Source organism: Dendrobates tinctorius, unplaced genomic scaffold (genome assembly GCF_039654945.1).
Source record: "Dendrobates tinctorius isolate UK_male_01 unplaced genomic scaffold, ASM3965494v1 ptg000136l, whole genome shotgun sequence".
Taxonomy (NCBI): Eukaryota; Metazoa; Chordata; class Amphibia; order Anura; family Dendrobatidae; genus Dendrobates; species Dendrobates tinctorius.
The window spans coordinates 4,018,155-4,042,500 of NW_027361804.1; the positions used below are offsets into that span (position 1 = coordinate 4,018,155).

Sequence of the window (24,346 nt, forward strand, 5' to 3'; positions counted from 1 at the left end):
TCAATATGGCGGACGTCTCTTAATCACTGGGCACCGTGCACACTCTGCTTCTCGCATTCAGGCAGAACACATCTGATGGTTGGCCCACTCTTGCCAGATGGCTGCCGGCCACCCGCCCTGCCTGTTCCTTCTAGCTCCTTCTAGTTCTTTTTATATACGGATTTTTGTGTGTTTTCTTCTCTCCGTTCACAGAGCCGCCCGGTGCCGTCCAGTGTCCGTGGCGAGAGGTGCCCCAGCCTAGAGAGGGTAACGGCAAGGGTTTGACTGGTTTGCTTTGCGGTGATCTCGCCTCCAAAATGTAGCAACACTACTTCTCTATGTAACATCAGATAAGGCCTGCGCTTAGTAGCGGGGTCACATCCCCCCCAAACAACTGCGTTGCATCCTGCCGCAGTGGTGATTGCAGACAGGATTTTACCATCTATCTCTGTATACAGGGAGCTCCCCCTAGTGGTTACTGCAGACAGGATCTTATCCTGTATCTCTGTATACAGGGAGCTCCCCCTAGTGGTGGCTGCAGACAGGATGTTATGTACACTCACTGGCCACTTTATTAGGTACACCATGCTAGTAACGGGTTGGACCCCCTTTTGCCTTCAGAACTGCCTCAATTCTTCGTGGCAGAGATTCAACAAGGTGCTGGAAGCATTCCTCAGAGATTTTGGACCATATTGACATGATGGCATCACACAGTTGGCGCAGATTTGTCGGCTGCACATCCCTGATGCGAATCTCCCGTTCCACCACATCCCAAAGATGCTCTATTGGATTGAGATCTGGTGACTGAGGAGGCCATTTGAGTACAGTGAACTCATTGTCATGTTCAAGAAACCAATCTGAGATGATTCGAGCTTTATGACATGGCGCATTATCCTGCTGAAAGTAGCCATCAGATGTTGGGTACATTGTGGTCATAAAGGGATGGACATGGTCAGCAACAATACTCAGGTAGGCTGTGGCATTGCAACGATGCTCAATTGGTACCAAGGGGCCCAAAGAGTGCCAAGAAAAAATTCCCCACACCATGACACCACCACCACCAGCCTGAACCGTTGATACAAGGCAGGATGGATCCATGCTTTCATGTTGTTTACGCCAAATTCTGACCCTACCATCCGAATGTCGCAGCAGAAATCGAGACTCCTCAGACCAGGCAACGTTTTTCCAATCTTCTACTGTCCAATTTCGATGAGCTTGTGCAAATTGTAGCCTCAGTTTCCTGTTCTTAGCTGAGAGGAGTGGTACCCAGTGTGGTCTTCTGCTGCTGTAGCCCATCTGCCTCAAAGTTCGACGCACTGTGCGTTCAGAGATGCTCTTCTGCCTACCTTGGTTGTAACGGGTGGCAATTTGAGTCACTGTTGCCTTTCTATCAGCTCGAACCAGTCTGCCCATTCTCCTCTGACCTCTGGCATCAACAAGGCATTTCCGGCCACAGAACTGCCGCTCACTGGATTTTTTTTCTTTTTCGGACCATTCTCTGTAAACCCTAGAGATGGTTGTGCGTGAAAATCCCAGTAGATCAGCAGTTTCTGAAATACTCAGACCAGCCCTTCTGGCACCAACAATCATGCCACGTTCAAAGGCACTCAAATCACCTTTCTTCCCCATACTGATGCTCGGTTTGAACTGCAGGAGATTGTCTTGACCATGTCTACATGCCTAAATGCACTGAGTTGCCGCCATGTGATTGGCTGATTAGAAATTAAGTCTTAACACACAGTTGGACAGGTGTACCTAATAAAGTGGCCAGTGAGTGTATATCTCTATGCAGGGAGCTCCCCCTAGTGGTGCCTGCAGACAGGATGTTATGTATCTCTATGCAGGGAGCTCCCCCTAGTGGTGGCTGCAGACAGGATCTTATCCTGTATTTCTGTATACAGGGAGCTCCCCCTAGTGGTGGTTGCAGATACTGAATTTTCACCATCTACTTTATGACCATACGAAGGAAAGCAGAATATTTGCTAATAAAATTCTTCCTGTGCTGCAGAACTGGAGTCTTGCATCCTAAAGTTGATACGGGTGCAGTTAGATATGTGGTGCCGTCTGCCGTTTTTTCCCATCCCACAATGTTGACACCTCTCTATACCCACCAGCTTGAGTCTGAGAACACCCGCCGCTCCCCAATCGACCTTTGGCAGGATTCTGTCACCCTGCGCTCAGCCGAACGCCCTGCTTCCCCTTCATACGATGAGATCCGACAGGTAGCGTCTTTCTGGCGCGCTGTGTGTGTGCGCCGCTTACTGCATGCGCATGTTGTAGTCACTCGCAATGGTCACAGCCGGCTGCAGGTCTTCAGTTTTTGGCACTGCAGGATAAGGAACAGAAAATCTTTGGGCATAAAATTGAGTCTGGCGGATGCTAATTTCAAGATCCACGCAGCCGAACTGTGTGACCACTGCAGCTGAGGGTCCTCTGACGTAGAGATGTGCTGTTCTGTGCTTCACAACAAGTGTAAAAAGGATTTCCAAGCGCTTGAGTAACGTGAGGCTCCTATAAAGATGCGTGGGGTGACCAATCCCTACTGAAGATCGTAGTGATCGAGTCACTGATTTACAGCGGGAAATCCACATCACGCGATCGTTATAACAGGAATGCACCATTTTTATTGCTTTTCCACTGCGTGAAAACCATTTTGGCAACTTATTGGTTATCAGATGAGATGCCATCTACTAATCTGATCACCCCCCAGCACGGTGTGTGACCCCCTGACACTGCTGTCCTATTGGGTGTGTACAACCTCTGCCCTTTGTCTTCTGACCTGTCGTTCTTTCTTTTGTTTGGATTCCTGTTTGTCCATTAAGAAATACATAAAGCTATATACAGGTGGAGTGAGCTCATTGGCTGAGCAAATAGCCAATCAGCTTCAAAAGAAGGAGACCCCTAAGCCATTATTTGGGAAAAAAGTGGTAAGACCGAATATGTTGTTGGCTTGAATCTTTTTTTCGTCTGTCACAATTTTTTTTACTTGCATTTTGTGTAAGTTTAATGTTTTACTTCATTAACCTTCAGCACCTCCTGATGAATTGGTAGAACAGATTGGAAGTCTAATTTTTTTATTTCTTTTTTTTCTTTCTCCTGACAAAGTTAAGTGTAAAATTCCAATAATCCATTAGCTGTCATTTAACATGTGAGGATATGGTGTTGATTCTCGCATGCATCAAGAGTGCTAAATATCTGACCGCATTTTGTAGGAATTCTCAGTCTGCTGTCTTATTTGAAGACAGTGTGGGACTGCCATGGGGATCTCCACAACCCCAACCCTTCAGAAAACGCAGACAAAATTATATAATCTGCCGGAAACAACCAAGCCTTTCTCCTTAGCTCCATTACTGTAATAAAGTGTGCTGACACGTTTCTATCTTCCTCATTAACCAGTTATTGCTTTCTGGTGGAATTCAGGCGTCTTTCAGGAAAGAATTCCCTCAGAACCTTGGGGGCAGCGACGTCTGTTACTTCTGCCACAGGAGGGTCTACGTCATGGAGCGTCTGAGCGCGGAGGGGAAATTCTTCCATCGAAGCTGCTTTAAATGTGACTACTGCAATACAACGCTGCGTCTTTCCTGCTACGCCTATGACCTGGAGGATGGTGAGTTACTATGGGAGTCGCACATACGGATTAAGGCTTTGGGTATCCTAACCTTTTTAAACGGGATGTCGAGTATTGTGGAAACATGCTTGAATTTTTTTCTTTTTTTTAAGCTACGAGAAACCACACCTCTGCTAAGTTTATGTCCAGTATTACAGCGCTGTTCCATTACAGTAAACAAGGCTGAGCTGCAATATTCTTGTGGCTAGGTGTGGTGCTGTTCCTGGAAAAAAACAGACAAGTTTTTGCAATATTATACTTCCCCATTATACTCTGCAAGTAGCTGTTAAGGAGATCTATAACCCCTTTCCGACATCGGGCTGAATAGTACGCAGATGTCAGACACCCTCCCTTTGATGTGGGCCCCGGCGCTGAGCCCACATCTATTCTGGCACATGTCAGGTGTTTTGAACAGCTGACATGTGCCTCTAACAGGCTCAGGAGGGATCGCGATCCACCCTCTGCTATTAACCAGTTAAATGCCGCTGTCAAACTGACAGGTGCAATTAACAAGCGCGCCGGAGATCCCACCCTTCGGCACCCGTGTCACATGTCCACCGGTCGCCGATGGGGTTGGCATGACAGCCAGTGGTCTCCAGCAGACCTCCATGGTTGTCGCTGCCGGATTGCTATAAGCGCCACCTAGTGGTCAGCGCTCATAGCAAATCATCAATTCTGCTACATACAGGCGATCTGATTATAGCCTGTATGTAGCAGAGCCAATCGCGTTATGGCAGCTTCTAGTTTCCCATGGACTATTGAAGCATACTAAAAGTTAAAAAAAATTTATATTTTTAAAAATATTAAATATAAACTCAATTCACCCCCCTTTTGCCCCATTCAAAATAAAACCATAAAAAAATCACATACACATTTGGTATCGCTGCATTCAGAATCCCCCGATCTAACAATAAAAAAATTAACCCGATCGCTAAAATCGGCGTAACGAGAAAATAAGTCAAAACACCAGAATTGCCTTTTTTTTGGTCGCCGCAACATTGCATTAAAATGCAATAACGACTAATCAAAAGAACATATCTGCAGCACAATGGTATCTTTAAAAATGTCATCTCGGCGCTCAAAAAATCAACCCTCACCCAGCCAGAGATCACAAAAAATGGAGACACTGCGGGTATCTGAAAATGGCACAACTTTTTTTTAACAAACTTTAGAAAAAATTTTTCACCACTTAGATAAAAAAGAACCTAGACATGTTTGATGTCTATGAACTCGTAATGACCTGGAGAATCATAATGGCAGGGCAGTTTTAGCATTTAGTGAACATGATAAAGAAATAAATAATTGTGGGGTTGCAATGTCACCGCACTTTGGAATTTTTTTCCTGTCTTCCAGTGCACGATATGTTAAAACCAACGGTGGTGTTCGTGCAACTCATACCACAAAAACAAGCCCTCATATGGCCATATTGACGGAAAATTAAAAAAATTACGGCTCTGGGAAGGAGGGGAGCAAAACGCAAAAGCGAAAATACCTCCAGGGGTTAAAATTATATTTTCAGAAGAACATTTTGTATTTCATACATTTTTTTTTTTTTTCTTTGCTTCCAGAAGTGAAGTAATGGGAATAGTTTTTATTTTATGTTTATAATATATTACTAAAATTGTTTGGTTTGTACAATAAAAAATTTGTGGAAAAAAATAGTTTAATAAAATTAGATTTTAATTATTAGGGAACTGCTATGGGGTCTGTCACTATCCCCTATGTATAAAATGTTGTGTTGAATGTGGTTATTAAAAATTGTGCTCATTAAAATGATATTGGTGTTTTGGCACAACTAGACCCCAAATATGTTGATTACAAAGAGTTGCTTATACCAGTCGCCTATAAATGGTTTAATGTCCTTTTAAGTTATACTCTGTCCTTCATGGAGTTAAGCCATGGCCGTTCTCCCCTCTGCCTCCTCTTTGCTGCATGTGACATTGACGTCTTTTTGTCCCTCACACAGTGGCATATTGTTCCCCCCCCCCCCCACCAAAGACATTGCAAGTTTCCCCATACCCTGCCCACAGCTTGGAAACTGCTGCTACATCAAAGACCCTTCCCATTACATTCTGCATCTGCTTTGCTAAAGTCTAAGCAAATAATCGAATACATCTTCTGGTTCTTCACTTTTTTTTATCTTTAACAGGAAAATTTTATTGCAAACCGCACTACTGTTACAGACGTTCTGGGTACAGCCAGCGGAAGAGGGCGGCCGCTCCTGCGCAGGTCAGCAAGGTGAGTCACGCTGCTTAGTTGGGCTTTGTGACTGTTGTGACACTACAACTACCATCATACACTTATTAGACTTCTGCTAATCCAGAGCTCCGTAAATCACAGCCACTAATCTTGTATCGAATATGTTCTCATCTTCTAGTTTATACTTCACCATGAAGTAAAATCCTCAGACATATAGTGACTAGAACCCCAGAAATGCAGTAAAGACTAAAACAAGGGGAAAGAACATTTTCCATACACATTACGATCTCTGATTCTGCAGGAGCTCAAAGAACCCGCAAAGGACACCCCCGATGCTGAAGAACCTGGACGAGCCCCCACATTGCCACTTGCTGCTGCAGAGAAGACCCCAGGTACCCGCAGTTCGTTCCTGCGGCGCGCTATGAGCCTGTGTTCCCTGGCACAGCAGCTGCCGAGAATTGCGTCCACCGTAAAGAGTCTGCTCTGCCAAGATCCATTGGACTGTTTTTTCATGTGCCAGCTGACGGTGTTCGGCCTCCCGTTTCTCTATGTCCAGTCTGAAATCCTAATGCAAATATTGGGGGAGTTTACTTGGTCGTCGGTGCCCTGAGGGGGTCTGCAGGATGGAGAAATCGGGAGATTTTAATCTGTTGCTCATTGCCGATCTATAGATCAATTGTAAAAAGCCTTTTTTTTTTTTTTTTTTTTTTTTTTTTTTTTTCCTTTTATCACCACAAAAGTGTGTTAAGTTGGGGTTGTCTCAACTTTTTTTTTTTTTTTTTTTGACCTGTAGTCAGTATTAACTTGAACGAAAAGTTTTTTGTTTTTATTTAAGTCTGTCAGGATTTACAACAGTGATATATGGGCAGGAAGCATTCGTGGATTCAGAAAAAATCTATTTAGGAAGTTTCCTTTTTAATTTTTAAAAATTTAGTTTTTATTTGCTTTTTGAGCAAAAAAAAAAAATCTTTAGTGACAGTCGGGTCGCTGCGCACATTTTTCATTTGATACTTGAAATTTCTACGTGTAGTGGTTCCGCACAGGTCTTCACGGGTTATATTTATGTTTTATTTTTTTTTATATATTTCACCAAAATTTCACACTTGTGTGCACTGAAAGAGTTAAAATTATCGTCATAACGTAAAAAATTAATGCTTCTCCTTCGGTTTCGGAATTTAAGATACGGTAATTGGTACAGAACTTGGGAATCAGCAAGAGCTGCGCTCTGAGTTTACATGATGGATGACGAGAACATCGTTTTTTTTTTTTTTTTTTTTAATCATCTCTTGGATATAATTAATTTTATCTATAAAATGGCTTTTTATGATGGGTAGAATGTGCGGTTTTTCTTTTTTAATTTTTTTTTAAGGAATGCTCCAGTTCTCATTTCAGGGAGAAAAACAAATCTGATTAGTAGAGCGGTCACTTTCTATGATTGACAGTCTGGTGGCTCAATATACATGGCCTGACAACCGCAGTTCTGCCCAGTTGTCAGGCAGTGGTTAGGAACTATCTAATCTCTACATGGATTTTGCTGCCTTATTAATCAGATTTTTGCCAAAAAAATTTTTCTGGAGCATTCCTTTTTTTATTTTTTGTGGTAGCTGCTCCATTCATTAGTACTTGTTGCGTTTCAACCGTCCAGATCTCTGCAGAGTAAATCATTTCTTCCGTATTTTATGGCGTTCATTATGTTGTATTTGCTCTTTTCGTGCTGTTTTTATGGTGGTCACTGCGGAGTCACTGCGGAGCTGTTGTAACACAACGTGTCTGCTGTAACCTGTTACATATGGGAGTATAGCGTTATTTAGTTACTTGATATTTGCTGCTTTCGGTTTGATAAAGGTGCGTGGAGGATAAAAAAGGATCAGATTAAAAATCTGATTATTAATGCATTTCCTGCTGTCATTCTGTGTAGCGTTCACTGACTGCTGTGGATACTCGTACATTAATATGGGATTGTAATCATTCTTCTCAGAGGATTTTTGGATATCGCACTTTTTTATTTTATTTTTTTTCTTCCTGCTTTATTAATCAGGTTTTTAGATTTCTGTTCTGGAGCTGTTGTAACTTGCTATCATTTTGCTTTTTTTCTCTCTGTACCGCACGTTTTGTCACGTTTCACGTCCTCCTCCTCCTTTCTCTGTGTTGATGAATAACGTAAACGCGTCCGTCTTCTCGCTTTTATGGAAACTGTCAGTGTTGTGGTGTCCGCTCTGTTAAACTGGATCAGACGAGATTCTACTGTGTGTATCCCTTTAAATGTCAATGTGCTGAGTATTTCTGTCCTCGTGTACGTGTAGGACGCCACAAATGGTCCTTAAATTATAAGAAATTTCTATATTATGACCGACGCTAGAAAATGACAATAACTGGGATATGCCTTTTTACATTTTGGGGCACTGCCTAAGAGCAGGAGGGGTCCGCACTGTTTCAAGCCCCCACTTTCTTTATAATAGTTACATCTCTTCGGAGTCACAGCCAGAGCTGCACCCCGAATTCTGCAGGCTAATAAGTAGAACATGGGTATGCTCTTAAATGCTGAGAGGAGTTTCTCATACTATGTCACCGGTAAATTGATTTGGGTTTTGAGGGGGGTAGTCGGCACCAGTGAACCAGCAGAATTACAAATGCAGCTCTGGAGGTGATAAAACAGTTTCTACATGACCCAATTTTTTTTTTTCCTTAGGATAATGGCACTTCTGTAAGTGTGGACACCCTGTTAGCGTCTTCTGACTCCTCCCCCAGTATTAGGTCCCGCCCCCTCTGAGACTCTGCCCTGTTTCTTTTGCCCTGTGTGTCTCGGTATTTCTTCCTGTGTCATGCTCTGTATTTGTTGTGTTCCTCCACTTTTTATCTGTTGCACTTTTTAATTTAATTAAAGCTTTTGGTTTTTTTTTACCTACTGGTTTCCGAGTTTTTTATTTTACAGGTAAAGGGACGCCGTCACTTTAAATATTTTAAGGCTCCTCCCTAGAGGATCGTTTAAGTAGACTGAACCAAATCTAATGATTGGCTCCAAATTTACTCTAGTCTTGCCCAAAGCCCAAAGCTATAAAAGCAGCTTTTTATAAATTATCGCTGCCATATTGGCTTTAAAGGGTTATTCCCATCTCCAAGATCTTGTCCCAATATGTAGTAGATGTAGTAATAAAAATACCAAATACCTCTAATTAGAAATCTATAGTTCTTCTGATTCACTATATTGCTTACCTCATGTGCAGTCGCTTAAGTATCCATGGTTACAACCACTCATAGTGACAGATGTTAGTGTTCAAAACTATGGATACCTAAGCTACAGCAATGCCCTGCACATAAGGTAAGTGACACGGCTAATCAGAAAAACTATACTACATTTCTAATTGGAGATGTGTCCTAATATTATTATTACACCTGCTCCTTATTGGGATAGGGAATTGGAGACTGGAATATCCCTCTTAATTTTTGCTCACACCTGGGAAGAAATCATTACAGTACCAGTCAATACACTTACGGTATATCTAGTCACATGACGATATAGATAAGCAAAATGGCAGCAAATTAAAAGCAAAACTAAAGAATATTCATCTCTGAGGGGCAAAATATCAGAATTACCAGGATCGTCCAGTAATTGCCTACAGATAATGCAGCCACAGCGCCACCTAGAGCCTATTTTTGATGGGGGGGGGGGGGGGGGAATTGGTTTCCAAACCTTAAATGTACCGACAGCCCCAGAGTTTACGCTGTAATGGTCCAGCCTTTTATGCCGTTATGTGTTTTTTTTTTTGTTTTGTTTTGTTTTTTAAATTTTTTTTTTTTAGGTCCCAGTATAAACGGTGTTGAGGATCACACGGCAGCGAAAAGACTGCGAGCCACGCCGGAGCGTATCGAGCTGGAGAACTACAGAGTGTCCATGCAAAAAGAAGAGCTGGAAGAAGTTCCAGAGGAGACGCTGGCAGAGCACAACCTGAGCAGTCTGCTGGATAAGGGAGGACAAGACGAAGAGGAGGCCGCCAGCAGGTGAGCGGACATATGGTAGTAGTTATATTCTTGTACATAGGGGCAGTATTATATTAGTTATATTCTTGTACATAGAGGCAGTATTATAGTAGTTATATTCTTGTACATAGGAGGCAGTATTATAGTAGTTATATTCTTGTACATAGGGACAGTATTATATTAGTTATATTCTTGTACATAGAGGCAGTATTATAGTAGTTATATTCTTGTACATAGGAGGCAGTATTATAGTAGTTATATTCTTGTACATAGGAGGCAGTATTATAGTAGTTATATTCCTGTACATAGGGACAGTATTATAGTAGTTATATTCTTGTACATAGGAGGCAGTATTATAGTAGTTATATTCTTGTACATAGGAGGCAGTATTATAGTAGTTATATTCTTGTACATAGGGGGCAGTATTATAGTAGTTATAGTCTTGTACATAGGGAGCAGTATTATAGTTATATTCTTGTACATAGGGGCAGTATTATAGTAGTTATATTCTTGTACATAGGGGGCAGTATTATAGTAGTTATATTCTTATACATACGGAGCAGTATTATAGTAGTTATATTCCTGTACATAGGGGGCAGTATTATAGTAGTTATATTCTTGTACATAGGGGCAGTATTATAGTAGTTATATTCTTGTACATAGGGGGCAGTATTATAGTAGATATATTCTTGTACATAGGGGCAGTATTATAGTAGTTATAGTCTTGTACATAGGGAGCAGTATTATAGTTATATTCTTGTACATAGGGAGCAGTATTATAGTAGTTATATTCTTGTACATAGGGGCAGTATTATAGTAGTTATATTCTTGTACATAGGGAGCAGTATTATAGTAGTTATATTCTTGTACATAGGGGGCAGTATTATAGTAGTTATATTCTTGTACATAGGGAGCAGTATTATAGTAGTTATATTCTTGTACATAGGGGGCAGTATTATAGTAGTTATATTCCTGTACATAGGGGGCAGTATTATAGTAGTTATATTCCTGTACATAGGGGTCAGTATTATAGTAGTTATATTCTTGTACATAGGGGCAGTATTATAGTAGTTATATTCTTGTACATAGGGGGCAGTATTATAGTAGATATTTTCTTGTACATAGGGGCAGTATTACACTGTTAGTGTGGTTGCATATTGTGGTGTTTTTGCAGTAGCTCAGAGTCTGAGATGGAGGAAGATGAGGAGGACGAGGAGCAGGATGATGGCTATGAACCTGCGCCCTCCTCTGATCTCGGCGGTGTACCCTGGAAGGAGGCCGTGAAGATTCATGCAAAACTGAAGGGTCGGAGTGTGGATGAAATGGAAGCAGATCAGGCTTTGGATCCGGCTGTTAGTGAGGATGAAGAGGAGGAGGATGACGAAGATGAGGAGGAACCATCTAGTAGTGAAGGTTGGCTTATTTTCATGTATGCATGTTGGTTATTCTTTAGTTCACCCCATACTTAGTGCTGGTAGAGGAGTTTTCATCTGAAGTTGTGGACTGAGTTACAGTTTGGGTCATATTTTAGTTCTTTAACCATTTAATCCCGTATTTACCGCTCCTTGGACTGGAGGATCCATTGTGTGGATCATGGGCCCTGGACATCACCGTTCTGTCCATGGTTCGGAGCGCGAGGACTTCTGATCTCGTGACTTTCTTCTCCCATTGATCTCTCCTGTCATCTCATCTTTCTCTGCTTCTCTCTCTTTGTCTCCATCTCTGTGGGGGCGGGGAGGGGCGACTACTGCGCCACCGTGTGCAGAGGGTGAGTATTGCCCCTGGGAAAGAGAACTGCAGCAGGGTCTATGGCTTCAGCGTATCTCTGATGAAGACGCAGTTGGTACATTTAAAGGTATCCCGCCGTCGCCACCACCACTTTTCTTTTCTCTTTTTCTTTTCGGCGAGGGATATTTAACACCTGGAATAATTCCTACACCACTGAAATCGCGGCTGTCCTCTAGATTTACATCAAGGCCTTTACTCTGCAGATGCCCAGACCTGCATTCATAAGTCTTCTGCTTTCAGATGTGTGGGAGATCGGGTGCATAATCTCCCTCCCAGTAGAGGGCGTCAGTGACCTGGGCAGATTCCTGAGACCTAAAAGTGAGGCAGTGCTGTGGTTTTCAGTGCTGTTGGAGGCTTCCTGTGTGCATGAGTTACCTATAATATGGAATTAATAAATTTTTTTTGTTCCCCTGCATGGGCTAATCCCAGCACCAGCGTGGAAATAAGATGATTTCTACTGGGAGGCTGTCGCTGGTGGGGCCCCGCAGTGTATCGCATGGTGCAGTCTTATATCCTTGGCTCCGCTTTGGACCGCTCTAATATTCAGCATACTTAGAGTAGTAGGCATGGCCGTTTTTGCGGGGGCGCCTTATGTACCCCCCCACCGCTAACACGGTCATCACTAACCGGCCATAATGTGATTGCACGCTGCCTGTCTGGTGCAGGCTCCTCTGGACTAATTGAGTGTTGGGTGGTCTGTAGATGACACGGGTTGGGTCAGGGGGTCGCTGATGCTCATTAACCCTTGCCCCCTGCTTCTCTATCCTAACATTACACAGTATCTCTGCACCCGGCTCCTGTCTCTGTATAACTGTCTCTTCTGTCTCTGTTCTCCTTCACTATCCTGTACCTCGTGTCTCTGCCTCTTACCTCGCGCCTCTCTCCAGCCGGGAACCTCAAACTTCAGCAAGCGCTGACTCCCGTGGACCCCATGGAGATTAAAGCGGACATCCACTGGACTCATGTCCACAAGGTTCGCCAAGAGCAGGATGGGGTTAACACAGAGGGGGAAGAAGTGGGCACGTCTTCTCCTTCTAAAGGTAATGCCCTCTGCTGGAGGAGCAAAGTATATTGATTTTGAGGGGTAATTTTTCAGGTAAGTTCACACAATATTATGTGTAATTCACAGAGCTGCCGAAGAACTACAACTTCCAGCGCTTTTTAGCAGCCAGATTCAGGGTCTCATCAACAGTGACCTATGAGAGCAATTCTCCAATATTCTCTCTACTGAACACCCCCCCACTGTGGGCTGCGAAACTCTTTCTACTCCCCCCCCCCCCCCCCCCCAGTGGGCTGCAATATTCTCGCTACTGCCGAACCCCTCCCCCCGCCAGTTGGTTGAGATATTCTCTCTACTGCCCTCCACAGAGGGCTGCGTTATTCTCGCTACTGCCCCCCCATGGGCTGTGACACTGTCCTCCTGTGGGCTGCGATATTCTCACTACCGCCCCCCCCCCCAGTAGGCTGCAACCTTTCATGTGAAATCCTGCTGCACGGATCTCAATACCTGTACTGAATAGGTTAATCCCATAGTGATGACCTTCGTCCTGCCTGATTATGAGGGTCTCTCCCCTGAGATCCCCCGTGTTCCTCCACTTATATATATTGTGTTTTATTTTGTCGCAGCGCTCCTGCTCCCCACCCACCACCATGATCCCGTAAGAGCGTGGCTGGAGACCGTGCCCGGAGGTAGATGATGGGGGGAGGTCACTCTGCCCACCCTGTACGGAGCAGTGTGGTTGTGCTGCTGCACCGCCTCTGCGCCCTGCATGCTCGCTCTGCTCGTGCCGTGGCTTGATCTGCGCCATTCTGCCCCTTCACGCTCCAGTAGGCGTTCAGTTACCGGTGCCACTTATCTCACCGGAGGATTCGTGGGCCATAAATCCTCTGCGGCCACGTTGCACCCGCCATGCTTTCACTTAGTGACCGGGATCACTGTCCCCATGTATCTGAACTCTGCTTGCTATGACTGAATGGGGATATTCTAGTCCTGACCATGCACAGCTGCAGTGCTCGTTACAGTGAGTCAGAGCTGTCCGTCTTCATTCCCTGGCAGCAAGCGGAGGTATTGGAAATGGTGAAGTTGTAACTTATGCAGAACTTTTCACAATTCCTTTTAATAATCCACTTCTGTTTAACCCTTTACCGTCTCACATTGCAGAAGGAGATAATAAAGCAGCGGTCGTCCTGTTGTCTGCGGGAATAGTGGTGCTGCCCGTCACTTGCGGCACGTGTGCAGCTTGCCTTCATTTCCCATCTGTAAAACCGCAGACCATTAACCTTACAACTGCTGTGAACCCCAATAGTCCTCCTGCCCTGAATGCAGGGACTTGGGAAGCTGAGATATGTGATGCTGGCTCCTGTGCTACGAGAGAGGAACCCAGCAATTCATTCCCTATAGCCCAGACACGTGGGGGCAACAGGTGGCATATTGGGCTTTACTGTAGAGGTTTAATAAGCTTTTGTTTTTATCCTTCTGCCAGCAGGGGGCAGCATATTCTGAGACCCTTATTGGGGGGTCCTAGGTAAAGCCAGATATTTTCCTTGGATATTTGGCAAAAATAAGTGGGCGATTTTCATCTCTACTTAAGCTAATAATTCCTTAAAGGTGCAGCTCCACTTTCTTAGCTCAAATGTGACATCTGTAGATGATGCAGAACTGCAAGTCCTAGCAATGACTTGGAGTTAAAGGTGCAGAGAATTTGCCAGATCATTGTGCAGCGCCCCCTGCTGGCGGGAGGCGGTCACAGCTGCTTGTCTGCAGAGCTAACTAATGAGTGAAGGAACTAACCCTGTTCAGTGTGCCGCCTGCCGTGTTTGCCGTCTCCACTGCCTCCTCTGTGCTCCCCCTGCCTCTTTCCTAACGTCGCTCTTTTCTTCCCGTTCCCTGGTGATCTCTTTGCTGCTTCCCACCCTCCTCCCTCAGTCGCCTGTGAGGATGAAGAGGCCGAGGCTGAGGTGCTGGGAACTGGTCTTCTAGAGGCTGGCGCAGGAGGTGATGGGGACACGTCTGCAGATCTTGGTGACGGTATGTGGTCTCTGATCTTTCCCTTTTTATAGACAGGGAAATGGGTTGTTGGACATCCCACGACTCCTGCTTCATGCAACGGGCACAAACTCCCTGCAGAAATAAACCTCCGATCAGGGAAATGTCACTTCTAGGTGAAATCTGCTTTCTGCATATTGCTTGCAGTAACCCCAATCCTCCACAGGGGGGCACCGCAACCTGACAACTTGTCCCCCATCTGTCCGTTCCCTTAATCCCCTATAGAAACACTAACCCTTAATATTTTGTCACTCAGATGACGACATCCCATCCGACGCAGAGGCCGAGGAGAGACTTCAGCAGTCAGAGAGGCTGAGGCTCAGACTGGAGGAGGGGTCAGATGCTCTTTCCAGCGGACAGAACGGTAAGGATCGGGGGAACATCTTAACCATAATGAATCTTAAATTGCGCTTACGGCTCGGCAGTATAATGTGAATCCCGGTTGGTGTCTTCTGCAGAGTCAGACAGAGGTTCCTGTGCAGCATCAGCAACCCCTCAGCTTGAGGTCTTCAGCCCTAAGGCGGAGAGTGAGCAGGTGCGTGTGATTACTGCTGCAGGTTTTTGCCTTCTATGGCTTTTTTCTTTTGCTGTAAATCTTTCTTTTATGCCTTTCATTTGTGAAGCTGAACTGCAAAACTTCAAAACTAAGAGCCCCGGGCATGTTGTTGGCACCCCTAGTCGCCAGGTTAATACTTGCACTGATTATCTTTTGCTTCTTCAGGTCTCCCAGGAGCAGACTTCAGCGGGTATCAGATTCTTTCCAGACCCCTACATCCCGAGAGCTGGCAGTAAAGCCTCAACACCATTAGAACCAAAAGCTTTTATCCCTGTCTCACCAGTTTGTTCCCAGCCAACCCCAACACAAGAACTGGTAACCCCAACGTCTCCTCTAAAATCTCCATCAATTCCACCTCTCCTGCGACCCTTGAGGTCACCCGCTTCTCCTATATGCTCTCAGCCCTTACCTTCCACAGAGGTGGTCACCATTCCCCCCACCACCAAGCCGCCTGTATGTCTGCAGCCAAGTCCGGTCATCACTTCCACCCCCCTAGCCAAGCTGCCCATTAGCAGCCATGTAGTGCGGACAGACTCTTTGACCAGCCCCAATTCAGAAGAGGCTTTGAAACGTATTGACCTGATAGAGGAATTTTGGACCAAAAGTGCCGAGATTCGTCGTAGCCTCGGATTGACGCCTGTGGAGCGGAGCAGGACATCGGAGGTCAGTTTTCCATCCATGGAGCCCTCTGCAGCCAGGACCCCGGTGTCAAAAGCTACTCAAGATGATCTGAAGTCTCCACCTCTGAAAACTCCTCACATCCTAAAGAAAGTGAATCCCAATAGACTAGACCCCGAGCTCTTGTCACCCCTTACTCCCATTTCGCCATCTGAAAAGGAACTGAAGATCGTTGAGGGTGAAAAGAGGGACCTGTCCACCAGTTCAGGTCTTGGACTGAATGGCAGTAATTCCAATACTCGAACAGCGGTCAGTGAGAGTTTCAACACTTCTGACTCTGCTCTGCTTACTCCACCTTCTAGTCCTCCTCCTCCCCCGCCACAAGGAGAAGAGCCTGCTACCCTCCAAAAAAGCCTAGCCTCCTGGCAGAATGGACCAGAATCCATCCCATCACCGCTTCCGCAGGCAAAGGTGAAATCTCCAGATATTTCTCACCACACAAAAGTGGAAGAAGTTCGTAAGTCCTTCGTTGAGAGCGTGGACGAGATCCCTTTCGCCGATGATGTGGAAGACACCTACGATGAGAGAACAGATAACTCCAGCCTCCACGAGAGGTTCTTCACCCCTCCAACAAGTCGGACTAAACTCCAGAGACTTCCCTTGACTAAGGAGAATGGAGAACTTCCATCTTCTGTAGAAAAAGGTCATCACAGAAAAAGGCTTCTTCCACAATTGACTCCTGAAGCTAAAGAGCTAGCCGAGGAGAGGATGAGGGCGAGGGAGAAGTCTGTGAAAAGCGCGGCCTTGAGGGACGCCATGGCCCAACAGCTTCACAAAATGAAGCAGCTGGAAACCGTGCAGGCGTCTCACCGAGGGTCAGTTCTGTCTTCCACCAAACTCTCTCCTCTCCTCCTTGCAGAGTCTAGAGCTCTAGCCGAGGCACCGACTCTCAGACTAGGAGCTGCAGATGAACTTTTTCTATCATCTCGGCCAGCTGAGGGCTCCATCACCTCATCGGAAGGTTCAGGGGGTGGGAAACCCAAGAAGAGGCCTTCATTGTTCTCTCCAAGGAAGAAGGAGAAAAAGTCTAAGGGAGAGATGGGCTACCTGACTGACAAACCGGAGGACGGCACCAAACCTAAATCGCTATGGAAGTCTGTCTTCTCTGGTTATAAGAAGGAGAAGAAGAAGAAGAAATCGGCGGATGAGAAGTCTACACCGAGCACTCCTTCAAGCACCAACACAGTGGACTCTGGGAAGGTCAAAGTGTCCAATGTGGTCCGCGGAGCAGGTAATGTCCAGATGATGGTTCTTGGTCATCTTCCACTTCTATTATACCTATACCTTTTATACTTGCGTCCTAGATCAGGTGCGGGTGTTTATGGTCGGCATTAGAAGGTGAGCCCACCATACAGAGCGCGTGCCAGGCCGTCCTGACTTGGAGGATCGCCAGGTCATTTTTACTGCGCAATGAACGCTGTAAAAAAAAAAAAACCATGGTGGAATTTTTTTTTTCTTAACTATTTTAATCTACATTTAATTTTTCTTCCCCTTTTTTCAAAATAACATTTGGTAAAATAAGTTGTGGTTCGGCTTGAGGACGGGAAATTAAAAGTTATGGTAGTGGAAAAAAAGTCGAAATGTGAGCTGGTTGGAAAGAGGTTAATGTGTCCCTCGATCTTGTCCCATAGAACTTCCGCTCAGACGACACCTGAGCTTTTCTGAGGATTCTGATCTTTCCAGCGATGACGTCCTTGAGAAATCCTCACAGAAGTCCAAGCGCGAGGTAAGCGGCTCTGCGCTGCGCCGACGGCTCCACGACTTATCACTGGTGGGGTGAATAAGTTTTCATCTTGATCTCATGTTTCCGTCTCTCAGCGCCGCCGCAATCCCAATATTCATGTGGAAAGAGAAGAGGTATCGTCCTGGGTAGCTGGTGCTAGTTAGACTGCTCTGGTGCTAGTTAGACTGCTCTGGTGCTAGTTAGACTGCTCTGGTGCTAGTTAGACTGCTCTGGTGCTAGTTAGACTGCTCTGGTGCTAGTTAGACTGCTCTGGTGCTGGCTGTTACAAACGGCCTTAAAGTGTGATATTTTATCACCTCACCGCTGAAACCGTAAGCCGTTGGGGGTCTCACAAAGTGTCGTGTTCCCCATGGCTGTGGCTATTGGGGGTGTTTCACAAAGTGTTGCACTCCCCATGGCTGTGCCAATGGGGGTCTCAGTGTCAGGAGATGTCTGAGAGACGCGGTGGTTTAGCTCGTGCCTTTCCTCTCCACAAAGTCGGAGACCACAGCCGAGCACGGCGCCTCCTGTGGTGGTGGCCATCTTCCTCCAGCCGCCGCCATGTTTTTATGTCACAATGGTGTGTTGGGGGGCGCTCAGGTGAGATGGTTGTGAATCGTCATTTGCTTTCCGTTGTGTGGTTGTCTCGTCTGCTGTGTCCCCGCTGCCATCTCCTGACAAACATTAATGGTTCATGTCACCAGCAGCGCTAATTTTATTAATTGCGTTAATCACGACCTGGAAAATGGAGACTGATAACATGAGTATTGAGCATGGGCGGCCGTATACCGTGTCTCCGCCGGGGAGGGGTGGAAATGGCGCTGCTGTCGACAGCAACCAATCACATCTCTGCTTTCATTTAATAAATGCTCCTTGGTGAATGAAAGCTGCAATCTGATTGGTCGCTATGGCCAGCACAACAGAGTACATAGAATATATTGCTTCGGGCCACGTTCGTCTCCGTTTTCCAGGCCCCGTCCATTATTTTGTGCCTCTTGTGTGCAGCGTTGACAATTATATCATTTTACTAAACGCCACGGACATCAGATTATAATATCCTGATGGGTTATTACGAGCGCTCAGGTGTTATATCTGTCCCGCAGATTAATAATTCCAGTTGGCAACGCTGAGGCCTCATGTCAGAACCAAAGCAGACAGCGCGAGGGAGGGGGGCGTCAGCGCAGCCAACCAGATTCCTGACTCTTGTGCAGACTACAATCAGCAGTGATCTGGTTGGTTGCTATGGGCCGAGAGATCTGTAATCTGGTTGGTTGCTATGGGGCGAGAGATCTGTAATCTGGTTGGTTGCTATGGGCTGAGAGATCTGTAATCTGGTTGGTTGCTATGGGCCTGTAGCAGCCAGTGAATGTCCAGCTTTCTTATAGCGTCAAGGGGGTCGGGTGAGAAAAATAAAAGCCGCCATTTCATTGGTTGCAATGATCCAGTGACAACCAATCAGATTTCAGCTTTTATTATACCAGCGACAACCTGACAATAAGCAGCGATCTGATTGGTCGCCCGGCCTGTCTGCCTTGGTTTATTGATGTGTGGCCCTGATGTTTTACGCTTTTGTGCTGCTGAGGAGACGTTACCGATGACGGATCACTTATATACCGCTGTGGTCTGTACGCCAAGGGCCGCCCGGGCTTACTGGGAGCTGTAGCTCCACAACAAGGTTGGAGACCACCACGATAAATCAGACTTGACTGTCCTCTCTTCCTGGGGCGACGTAGGCGCCATATTGTGCCATGTTTCACATTTCTTCCTCTGTTACGCTCCCTGGCAGCAGATAGCGGTTTCCTTTTTTTTCATTCATTCTCCATGTCTTTATTGTTTAATGACTGTTTGTTTTTATGGATTAATTTTCATTTGCTTTAACCTGATTAATTTGCTCCGTTTTCCCCTGCGGTTTGTGTTGTCAGTCGGTCTATGTCCCCCATGCTCTGGCGTTCAGACGGTCGTATTCATCAAAGGTAGTGACATCATTACGCTGCTTCTCTGTCCGCTCCTAAAGAGTTAATCCTCCGCTCTTCTGTGTCCTCCTGGGTGCACAAGCTCCAAAACACGGCCCCCTCACCTCTACTCCTGCATGATGGGATTTACCCCTCCCGAGGACGCTTACGCAGGGTGTGGGGGTCAGTACGGGTGGGGGTGGTGCTGCCACTTCTTGTTGGGGTCTTTGCTGTAGAATCAAGGTGACTCTTGTTTTGGGGATTTTTCACGTCTTTTCCCCTCATAGAAAACTTACACGGACGAGGAGCTGAATGCTAAACTCACCAAAAGGGTCCAAAAAGCTGCGCGGAGGCAAGCGAAACAGGAGGAGCTGAAGAGGCTGCATCGGGCACAGGTGGGTGACTGCCGAACGCAACCCTTAAAGGGGGTGTACAGAACGTACCTATCACCTATTCATAGCATAGGTCCAAGGGCGGACATGGTCCAGGTGGAGGGGGGACGCTGCAGGCAGCAGCGTTTTGCCCATAGGGGCACAGTATGCAGCCTCTATTGGGCCACTGGGTCAAGATTGAGGGGGGGGAAGGGGGGAGAGAGGGTCCGGGTGTCATGCAGCATCGGGCCCCTCTCACTCCCTCCCGTAATCATGCGACTACCCAGAACCGGGGAGAGAGCAGCGACTGCAGGAGTCAAAAAAAACAAAAAACAAAGGGGGTGTGCCATGCTGGGAGAGACGCTAGCCAATGAACGCTTTCCCCGCCAGACTGATGAGAGCGGTCACTGGCTGCTGTCCTCCTTCATGGTGCGTCCCAATGGTGAGTGCTCACCTGTAGTCAGGGGGTCACACAGCACACAGGCAGCAGTGGAGGAAGAGCAGGACTTACAGGGACCCAGGCCGCACAGGGGACAGCAGTGGAGGAAGAGCAGGACTTAGGGCCCCGTCACACATAGCGACTCACCAGCGATCCCAACAACGATATGAACTTGTCAGGATCGCTGGTGAGTCGCTACATGATCGCTGGTGAGCTGCCAAACAGGCATCTTCACCAGCGATCAGCACCAGCGACGACGAACGCACGGCGTCGCTGTGTATTTTAGATACCATGCAGGGAGCTGGTAACCAAGGTAAACAGCGGGTTTCTAAGCGCCGCACAGCACTTAGAAACCCGCTGTTTACCAGCTCTCTGCATCAGCGCGCTGGTAACTAAGGTACACAGAGGGTTTCTAAACCCGCTGTTTACCTTGGTTACCAGCTCCAGCTCACTGATCGCTGGTCTCCCGCCTGCCACACGCAGCGATGCGTGCTGGCAAGCGGGAGACCAACGATCAAAAGAAATGTCCAGGGCTTTCCACAATGATCAGTGATACCCGGCAGGGGGGCCGGTCGCTGATAGGTGTCACACACAGCCAAAATTTGTGACTGAGCAGGGATCTCGCTAGCGAGATCGCTGTGTGTGACGGGGGCTCTTCAGGGACCCAGGCCGCACAGCACACAGGGGGACAGCAGTGGAGGAAGAGCAGGACTTACAGGGGGTCTTCTGCTCCCTCCACTGTTCTATTCCCAGCAGGCTGCAGCATCTCCCCACAGAAGAGGTCTGGGGGAGGAGGCTCACTGCACGGGACAGCAGGGCCGCAACAGGGGGCTAAGGGCCCTGTCACACATAGTGACTCACCAGCGATCCCGACAACGATATGACCTTGTCAGGATCGCTTGTGTGTCGCTACATGATCGCTGGTAAGCTGCCAAACAGGCAGATCTCAGCAGCGATCAGGACAGAGACACGCAGGTAACAAGTGACGCACATCGCTTATTTACCCACAGTGTACGTTAAGATACCAGCGCGCTGGTGCAGGGAGCTGGTAAGCAAGGTAAACTGGGTTTCTGCGCGGCGCTTAAAAACCCGATGATTACCTTGGTTACCAGGTTCCAGCTCGCTGATCGCTGGTCTCTCGCCTGCCACATGCAGCGATGCGTGCTGGCCAGCGGGAGACCAACGATCAAAAAAATGTCCAGGCCATTCGAGGACGATCAGCATTACCCGGCAGGGGGGCCGGTCGCTGAGAAGTGTCACACACAGCGATCTCGCTGGTGAGATTGCTGTTGCGTCACAAAACATGTGACTCAGCAGCGATCTCGCTAGCGAGAACGCTGTCTGTGACGGGGGCTTAAGATCAGTCCTCTCTGCTGTGTCCCCATCCCCCACAGTGGGTTCTGCAGCCCTCTCAAGCTGATCTCTGCAGGATGTGGCTGACCTCTTCCACAGCTCATCTGCTCACCGGAGGTCATTTGAATGTGTGTTTGTGTATGTGTGTGTGTGTGTGTGTGTGTGTGTGTGTGTGTGGATCATATAGAGAAAATATGCTAACAAGACCAAATTATGAGGTACCGTACAGACCAAAAGTTTGGACACGCCTCATTCAAAGCGTTTTCATGACTATGAAAATTGTAGATTCACTCTGAAGGCATCAAAACTATGAATTATCACATGTGGAATTATATAATTCACAAAAAAATGTGAAACAACTGAAAATATGTCTTATATTCTAGGTTCTTCAAAGTAGCCACCTTTTGCTTTGATTACTGCTTTGCACACTCTTGGCATTCTCTTGATGAGCTTCAAGAGGTAGTCACCAGAAATGGTTTTCACTTCACAGGTGTGCCCTGTCAGGTTTAATAATTGGGATTTCTTGCCTTATAAATGGGGTTGGGACCATCAGTTGTGTTGTGCAGAAGTCTGGTGGATACACAGCTGATAGTCCTACTGAATAGACTGTTAGCTGCTTTTTTCTTGCCATAATATAAATTCTAAGTAAAGAAAAACGAGCGGCCATCATTACTTTGAAAGTGTCCCCAAGTGCAGTGGCAAAACCCATCAAGCGCTACGAAGAAACTGGCTCAGATGAGGACCGCCTGAGGAAAGGAAGACCAAGAGTCACCTCTGCTGCGGAGGATAAGTTCATTCGAGTCACCAGCCTCAGAAATCGCAGGTTAACTGCAGCTCAGATTAGAGACCAGGTCAATGCCACACAGAGTTCTAGCAGCAGACACATCTCTACAACAACTGTTAAGAGGAGACTTTGTGCAGCCGGCCTTCATGGTAAAATAGCTGCTAGGAAACCACTGCTAAGGACAGGCAACAAGAAGAAGAGACTTGTTTGGGCTAAAGAACACAAGGAATGGATATTAGACCAGTGGAAATCTGTGCTTTGGTCTGATGAGTCCAAATTTGAGATCTATGGTTCCAACCACCGTGTCTTTGTGCGACACAGAAAAGGTGATCGGATGGACTCTACATGCCTGGTTCCCACCGTGAAGCATGGAGGAGGAGGTGTGATGGTGCGGGGGGGCTTTGCTGGTGACACTGTTGGGGATTTATTCAAAACTGAAGGCATTCTGAACCATCATGGCTACCACAGCATCTTGCAGCGGCATGTTATTCCATCCGGTTTGCGTTTAGTTGGACCATCATTTATTTTTCAACAGGACAATGACCCCAAACCCACCTCCAGGCTGTGTAAGGGCTATCTGACCAAGAAGGAGAGTGATGGGGTGCTACGCCAGATGACCTGGCCTCCACAGTCACCAGACCTGAACCCAATCGAGATGGTTTGCGGTGAGCTGGACCGCAGAGTGAAGGCAAAAGGGCCAACAAGTGCTAAGCATCTCTGGGAACTCTTCAAGACTGTTGGAAGACCATTTCCGGTGATTACCTCTTGAAGCTCATCAAGAGAATGCAAAGAGTGTGCAAAGCAGTAATCAAAGCAAAAGGTGGCTACTTTGAAGAACCTAGAATATAAGACATATTTTCAGTTGTTTCACACTTTTTTGTTAATTATATAATTCCACATGTGGTAATTCATAGTTTTGATGCCTTCAGAGTGAATCTACAATTTTCATAGTCATGAAAATAAAGAAAACTCTTAGAATGAGAAGGTGTGTCCAAACTTTTGGTCTGTACTGTTTATAAAATGCAACAGTTTCTTGAATAATAAATAACAGGAAAAAATTCATACATAAAAATATATGTATAGACCAGGGGAAACCAATGCAGCAGCGCACAGAGTAAACGTGATTCTTGGGATACGTAGATGTAATACATAGGTATGTACGGTATATGTATGTATGTACGGTATATGTGTGAGCCATCGGATCTTGGATAACTTGCTGATCACTGGGGATTCAATCACAGGGCCCCCCAGAGATTCTGAGAACAGGGGTCTGCAGTCTTCTCCTGGATGGAGCAGAGTTGTGCATGCTCGGCCTCTGCTCTCCATTATCTATAGAGCTGCTGTGCTCGGCTCTTTCCATCAGTTCCACAGACAATGAATAGAGCAGACCCCAGATGATACGGATTCCAGACATATGATGTACACATGGTCGGGCTCTGCCGGTTCCAGCACTTATCACGTAACCACGAGGAGGCAATTTGCACACTTGCTGTCATGTGTCAACTAGAGTGTCAGCCCCGTCTGCAGTGTTCTAGTCACTGACAGCGACACTAGTTGTCACCTGACTGCAAGTCTGACTGCACTTGAGCCAGCAGAACCGCATGCGAACGGAGATAAATATACAGAGAGAGATATAGATATAGAGAGAGAGAGATATAATCACAAAAAATAAGAGCAGCACAAGAAATGGCAATACAGGGTGCAGGCCCCCAGGCATATTCCAAACCTTATGTAGAAGTAGCGCAAAAATGGAGGCAGCACACTATGTAGAGTGAAAAAATAAGTCAATAGGGTACACGTCACTCCGTAAATGAATGGTGCACAGAAAAGGATACCACTCCTTAAATCATAATGTAATAAACATTCTGGCACTCATAAATTCGATGCAAAAAA

At 46.3% G+C, this 24,346-nt stretch overlaps 1 protein-coding gene across 21 annotated transcripts in view; it reads left to right on the top strand.

Annotated features, from left to right (window-relative positions):
- The window catches only part of MICAL3 (microtubule associated monooxygenase, calponin and LIM domain containing 3), a 70,287-nt gene that overhangs the window by 33,323 nt on the left and 12,618 nt on the right, over positions 1-24,346 (top strand). For 6 of the 21 annotated variants that reach the window (XM_073544090.1, XM_073544089.1, XM_073544097.1 and 3 more), the window contains exons 17-30: positions 3,376-3,586; positions 5,736-5,824; positions 6,087-6,177; positions 9,586-9,784; positions 10,938-11,176; positions 12,439-12,591; positions 13,178-13,240; positions 14,478-14,579; positions 14,854-14,961; positions 15,056-15,132; positions 15,319-17,062; positions 17,463-17,557; positions 19,477-19,527; positions 19,794-19,901. In XM_073544090.1, coding sequence (XP_073400191.1) covers positions 3,376-3,586; positions 5,736-5,824; positions 6,087-6,177; positions 9,586-9,784; positions 10,938-11,176; positions 12,439-12,591; positions 13,178-13,240; positions 14,478-14,579; positions 14,854-14,961; positions 15,056-15,132; positions 15,319-17,062; positions 17,463-17,557; positions 19,477-19,527; positions 19,794-19,901 — 3,330 coding nt within the window. Of the gene's footprint in view, positions 1-192; positions 247-2,099; positions 2,202-2,801; positions 2,907-3,375; positions 3,587-5,735; positions 5,825-5,963; positions 6,178-8,474; positions 8,687-9,585; positions 9,785-10,937; positions 11,177-11,528; positions 11,619-12,438; positions 12,592-13,177; positions 13,241-14,477; positions 14,580-14,853; positions 14,962-15,055; positions 15,133-15,318; positions 17,063-17,462; positions 17,558-19,476; positions 19,528-19,793; positions 19,902-24,346 lie in introns of those variants that run through there. The other 15 variants (XM_073544093.1, XM_073544109.1, XM_073544110.1 and 12 more) reach the window with 12 other exon arrangements.